Raw genomic sequence first — 6433 nt, 5'->3', positions numbered from 1 at the left:
TCGATGGCTTTATATGACAACTTCTGATCTGTAGTTTCCATGAAGTTTAATTCAATTTACTTTGCTTCTCTTATCCTACAACCATATCTTGGACCTAGTTATGAGCCAAAGTCTTTCTCTTCTGGTATTAATGTCTAGTAGACCATTTTCTGAGGGGATTTATCTCCTCAATTCCCTCATTTTCTTATTCACACTAGATTTGTTTTACTTTATTGTAATCGTGTCTCACCAAATCCCTCCATTTCTCCAAATCTCTCAGCTACTCTGACTTTACGTGTAGTGTGGGGCAAAAGTAGGTTTACAGTTGTGAGACATGAAACACAGAGTTTACTTTTGTATTTTTATTTATTGATTATACCTTCCGTCTGAAGAACTGTAAACCCACTTTGTCCCCCATGTATATCTAGATCTGATCGATCCTTACAACCTATCATTTAAAGCATCTCCTCACAGAACCATGAAAAATATTTTTTCAGAACGATTTTTAAAGTCCCATAAATATGTCACAGTAAATTTTCAAGCCAAATCTTTCTTTCTTTTGTCAGTCAGAAAACTAGTCAAAAAAATCTATAAATAACCCAATCTCATTGGTTCAGCAATTTTAAAATCTCTGTAAAATTGGGTTCTGCATATGTTCACTTTCTGTTAACTCTGTCTAGTCACCTTATGCTAGGAATACCTACTTATTACACCTTTCTGAACAATCTCCCCATCACCTGCCCCCAACCAATATGGAAATTTTATTTACAATTGTTTAACACTTAGATTCTGTCACCTTCTGATATTAAACACCCTTCCTGTGCTCTAGATACCAACAACTTTGTGCACTGCTCATTACTTGTTAAATGTATGTTTATAAAAGTGATAAAAGTGAAGATTGATGGCTATAATAGATTACTATATTATTTCTCTAGTAAACAATAGTTATAGTGTTAGCTAACACGTATGGTAGACTTTTTATGAACCAAACACTTTTTAAAACAATTTATATTTGTCAATTATTTTATTTTCCTAGTAGGTGAATACTATTATTATACTCATTTCACAGAAGTACTGACTCTATATCATTGCTTATTTCCCTTAGGGTCCCTGGACATTGAGAAAAGGTGATGTAGTTACCTGGATAATTGCTCCTTAGGGAACCCAAGTGCCTTTCCATTCCTCAACTCTCCACAGCTGATCAGCTTACAAAGAAAGAAGAAGCATCCCAGCCCCAAGACTAGGGAGATGTTAATGTCAATGTGCAGAGACTTGCTGAAGTGAGCTTCCCTTTTCTCACTCAATACTGAGAGGCCAGCTCTGCTTGTGGTGAGTGTCTAAGGCCATACTTTCCCAGCCCTGACTTCTGAAGCAGCTTTCAGAAGGAGTGCCAACTCTACCCCATAATCAGCCCTCTAGGCTTTTCCCTCTTCAGTAGCCAGCTCCCTACTTCTTGAATCTGTGGGATAGAATGAGAAGAAGCTTTTTAAAAACTTGATGGCAAGTGAAGAATGAAAGGACAACATCAGACGATGTCATGGTTTCCAGAAATAGTTTTGCCATTGTAACATCTTAGGTGAGTTAAGCATTCAATACATCACCTTTGTATGCTCATCAGTAAGTTGCATCCTTGTTTCCTTGTTTCCCTCAGAAATGTGGTCTGAGTATCAGTGAGGCAATGATAAGGAAAGATAACATTACCAGAAATTTTAAATCTGTCTTTAATCAATCTCTTCTGAGAATGCCTGACAGAAGGGGAAGAAAAAGTGGGGGTACAAATATTTACTGCTTGCTAAAATCTCATATGAAATAGTCAGAGCCACTCTCTGAGGTATTAGCATCTCTGTCCTTAAAAATAAGGAAACAGAGCTTCACAAAAGCTTAAGTAGGTAAAGTTATACTGTACAAAACATTCACCTCAGATTCCTTTTACATCCAGGGATTGTAGTATCCACCTCATCACACTCTCTTCTTTCTGTGTATTTATTGTGTATCCTGTTACAGTGGGCTGTAGACTAAATGATTTATTTTAACTCTTCCCAACCTGAAATGCTCTTGTTATACAAATACTAAACTCGGGAGGGATGATTGCCTTTTAAGATCTTTTTGAAGAAGACCCTATCCCTGTTTGACTGTGAAAACTCTGAAGTTAGAGAAGTGGAAGGATGCAATAAAGCAAAAAAGATAGGAAAATAAAAAAGGAAACCAAAGAGCATGTAGAGGCAGAGAATACAGCTGATAACAAGGGAGGGAAGACCTTAGGTTCAAGCATCAATCAAGATGTGTCCCTTCTACCTTCAGGTTGTGTAGATGGTATAGGCAAGAAATAGGGTGCATAGGGTCAAGTGGGCAGTGAAGCCACATGCAGAAATAACAGCTGTTCAACTACAGGCAAATCAATATATAGTCTATTTAAAGAGTTAAGAGCGATATGTTGGGCTTTTGGAAGTGAGAAGAGAACATAGGAAAGACCATAACACTCAGGGAAGAGAGTTGTCCCTCAAATCCCTCAGCCATGAGAAGTTCTGACATGTGATTATTTCTAGAGGTCAAAATTTGTCCTGAAATTTTCATACCCTAATTCTGAGCACAGCCCACAACACAATTTTCCCTAAGCTAGAATTTGCTGAGATAAAGTGCATCAGGTCATGAGAGGTGCAGGCAATTAACTTTTTTAAAAAATATTTTTCTCTCATATTTTCATGAAAGTTAAAGTTATGAAAAAATCTATAATTTTAAAATCCTAGTAAATCAACCATTTTTACTTCCTCCATGTTGTCTTTTATTTCTTGTCACAGTGCGTTCTTATACATGCACTGACATGGTAATTTTTTCTGCATCGTATTACAGCCAACCTTTCCACTTTGCCTGGAAAAATTCTACTAATTAATTGAATGTTGGCTGAAATATTACTTTCTGAGGAAAGCTTTTCCTAACTTTTAAAAATTAACTAGGTTTTCCCCTCTAGGAACTTCCTATTGTATTCTGAACTTCTCTTTTGTAGCACTTAATTATAACGAGCTTAGAAAGACTTCAGGGTATGTCATGACTATATTTGAATATTTGTGGAATATGTGTTCTTTGACTGTAGTTAAAAGTTGCAAAGAAGATTTTCTGAGTAGGGCCAGTATTCTGTGTTGCCAGGATCCTGTTTGGCACATGGCATAAAGGAGTGCTGATTGGTTACAGATGTACAGAGCAAATAACTTAATAATCAGCATATGACAGTAAGGTCCCTGTAAGTCCAGCTGCAGCTGAATGCAGAGTTCATACCAGGGAAGATGCATACAGGATTTCAGCAAGTATGGAAAAATGTGCATGTGCAAATATGTGAGCAAAAAAATGTGCATGTGCAAATATATGAGCAGATATGTGTGTGGGGTAGGATGAATGAGATGAAAAATACCTTCAGAGACCCTTTTTACCCTGTGGGCTCAGGATTCTACTGTTATTCCTGTACAGGTCCAGACAGTACTCAGTTTACAACACACCCAATTTTGGGAGGTGGTTTTTTCTCCCCTCTGTTGCCTTCTCCTGCCCGGGAGAACCTTTCTTGAAAGTCCATTCCCAACGTTGTTTCAGTGTATTCAGAGGTGTGTCTAAGCCAGAAAGAAGTCCCAACAGGTAAGGTAGGCTGTCTTTGAGAACTGTGAGTCAAGATATTTGGATATCATCATGACAGAGTACTTTCATAAGCCTTAAAGTCTATGTACAAATCCACCAAACTTGATTCCTGTCTCCTCCTGATTCTGCCCTTTACACATAATCTTTCCAGTTGCTTCCTAGTCATTTCAAGACCCAGACAGCTGAAACCCATGTGGGTCCAATCTCCATTGTTTTCTACTTTAATTTTCCAGTCACTTGCTCCAGGCTCTGGCCACTGCCACTTCTCAGTTTTGCTTCACACCTCAAGGATATCTGTATTTATTTATCAAGTATTGAAATGTTTTAGCTGGCTTTTATATACTGTGCTTTTGACTTATATCTATATATTTACCAATAATATCTCTGTTCACCTATTTCTGATATTAGTCCATATCTTATGCTGAAATTGCCTCCACATGACAGTTTCCCCAGCAGCCTTCTAGGGTCAGGTATATTCACAGCAAGACAAGGCAGTCATTTCACCCTTAACAGATCCAAGGAGAACTACAACCAAAAGGGATAGTTTTCTATCAGTCATGAACTTCTCTCTGATGGAGACTGCAACCCCATTAATAGTGGGAATTTCATGACAGTGGTCACCTGTCAGTTTTCAGGTATGAGACATTTGGTCACCTGTATCCGTGAGCTTTGTTTTCTCCTTCCCTTTCCTCAGTATCCAGGTGTCCTTTTCCATTATAATGTTATCTTACTAGTTTGTTTCTAATTTTCAAGGTAACACTGACCCCACGGAATGAGATTTCAACATGAAGAACTCCAATAGCTCTCTGGAGTTCTTACCTACAACATTCATTCTGGTTGGCATCCCAGGACTGGAGGCAGAGCACATCTGGATGTCCATCCCCTTCAGCCTGATGTACATTATCATCTTCCTTGGCAATGGCACCATTCTTCATGTCATCAGAATGAACTCTGCTCTACACCAGCCCATGTACCTCTTTCTTGCCATGTTGGCAGTGGCTGAAATTGGTGTCTCTGCATCCACTCTGCCTACAGTGCTAGGCATCTTCCTTTTTGGCGCCACTGAGATTAGCTTTGATCAATGTCTTCTCCAGATGTTCTCCATTCATTCTTTCTCCATTATGGAGTCAGCTGTGTTGCTGGCTATGTCTGTCGATCGATTTGTGGCTATCTACAGTCCACTGCACTATACAGCCATCCTAACCCTGCCCCGCATCTTTGGCACAGGAGCCATCATTGGGCTGAAAAGCATTATGCTCATGGCCCCATTGCCCATGCTCTTACGGCGCCTGCCCTTCTGTGGCCATAATGTCCTCTCCCATTCTTATTGCCTTCACCCCAACCTCATCCATCTACCTTGTGGGGACATTTCTATCAACAATATCTATGGGCTTTTCATTGTTACCACCACCTTTGGGCTGGATTCGCTGCTCATTGTGGTCTCCTATGGGCATATACTTCACACAGTACTGACTATTGCCACTGGGGAGGAGCGTAAGAAGGCACTCAACACATGCAGCTCACATATCTGTGCTGTGCTCGTTTATTACGTGCCTATGATCAGCTTATCAATGGTGCACCGCTTTGGACACCATGTGTCCCCTTTGCTGCATTCTCTGATGGCCAATGCTTACCTATTCTTCCCACCCCTTGTCAACCCTATTGTGTATAGCATTAAGACTAAAGAAATCCGTCATAGCATTGTCCGAATGCTGTCAGAGAAGAGATCCAGAGTTTAGACAAAGTGCAAAGTAGGAAGGGGCTTTTTTCTATAATCACAAGTGGTTTTTAGATAGCACATTATGAAGATGGTGCTACCTTAAAATACAGTACCCAACAGGAGGCTCTCCATAATCTAGCCAGGAACTGGAGTGGGAGTGAAAATGAGGTTGGATTATGTTTAACAGAACAGAACAATATAAAGAATTGATGTTACTTTAAAACATCTTTGACAAGAAGTTTTCTGTTACCTTACATAGCTGGAGCAGGAATGAAAGGAAGATTGGCTATGAAAATATAGCACTTCCCATAAGGAAAAGGTACTCAGGAATTGGAAAGTGTTCTGGGAAATCTGTTGATCCCTGTATTAGAGGAGAAAAGAAATTGAAATGGATTGATTACCTTCTCTTGCGTTGTTGGTATGAGCTCAATGGCAGTAGAACACACTAGCTAGCTCAAAGAAGGTTTCCAATACTGGATCTGATGTGGCATTCACCCATCTTTACCAAGGTTCCAAACTAAGAGTCCCAAAGATTACAAATCTTGCTCATTATGCAATATTTTGAAAGTCTCCCATCCAGGATGCAGAATCTTTCAAAAAAACAAGAATCCCTTTGTGGACATGAACACTTTCTGTCTGAATAGATATTTCTTTGCAGACATTAGAAATAATGTAAAAAAAATTTTACATTTGTACTTTCAGGGAAAGGAACTAAGACTTTTGAGATGCAAATGAACACTAGGTGCTTCATTTTAGCCACTCCCCACAACAACCCTATGGGGTAGGATTAATGCAATTATTATTTTTCAGATGAAAAGCAGTTGTGTAGAAATAGTAATCAACTCGCTCAAATCTACACATCTAAGAGCTTGCACTGGAATCTATTTGGGTCAAACTCCAGAGTCTAAGTTATTAACCTCTAAACTATGCTGTCAATTGAGCAAGAACTGAAGATTTCAGGATCCTTTCTACTAGTTAGTTAAGGAGCATTACTTGACCATGCTCAGTGTGTCAGGTACAAATCTAGGGCCTAGAGATAAAATGGTGACCAGAGACCAGGTCCCTTTCTTTCCTTGTGAAGCTTAGAAATAATTTTTCCAGCTTCATTTT

General features: G+C 39.2%; 1 protein-coding gene across 1 annotated transcript; it reads left to right on the top strand.

Annotated features, from left to right (window-relative positions):
• The first annotated feature begins 1250 nt into the window (after positions 1 to 1250).
• LOC112317574 (olfactory receptor 51J1) lies at positions 1251 to 5856 on the top strand. The gene is made up of 2 exons (XM_024574655.3): positions 1251 to 1555; positions 4357 to 5856. The coding sequence occupies exon 2, from the start codon at positions 4389 to 4391 to the stop codon at positions 5340 to 5342; it is 954 nt and encodes a 317-aa protein (XP_024430423.2). The 5' UTR covers positions 1251 to 1555; positions 4357 to 4388; the 3' UTR covers positions 5343 to 5856.
• Positions 5857 to 6433: the final 577 nt, after the last annotated feature.

The sequence above is a fragment of the Desmodus rotundus genome, chromosome 5 (genome assembly GCF_022682495.2).
Source record: "Desmodus rotundus isolate HL8 chromosome 5, HLdesRot8A.1, whole genome shotgun sequence".
Classification (NCBI taxonomy): domain Eukaryota; kingdom Metazoa; phylum Chordata; class Mammalia; order Chiroptera; family Phyllostomidae; genus Desmodus; species Desmodus rotundus.
The sequence above is the reverse complement of the archived record's forward strand: the minus strand, read 5'-3'. Positions and strand labels throughout refer to the sequence as shown.

Bases quoted from the DNA above. Each gene is read 5' to 3' on its own strand.
- LOC112317574 (XM_024574655.3), top strand. From the start codon at position 4,389: ATGAAGAACTCCAATAGCTCTCTGGAGTTCTTACCTACAACATTCATT.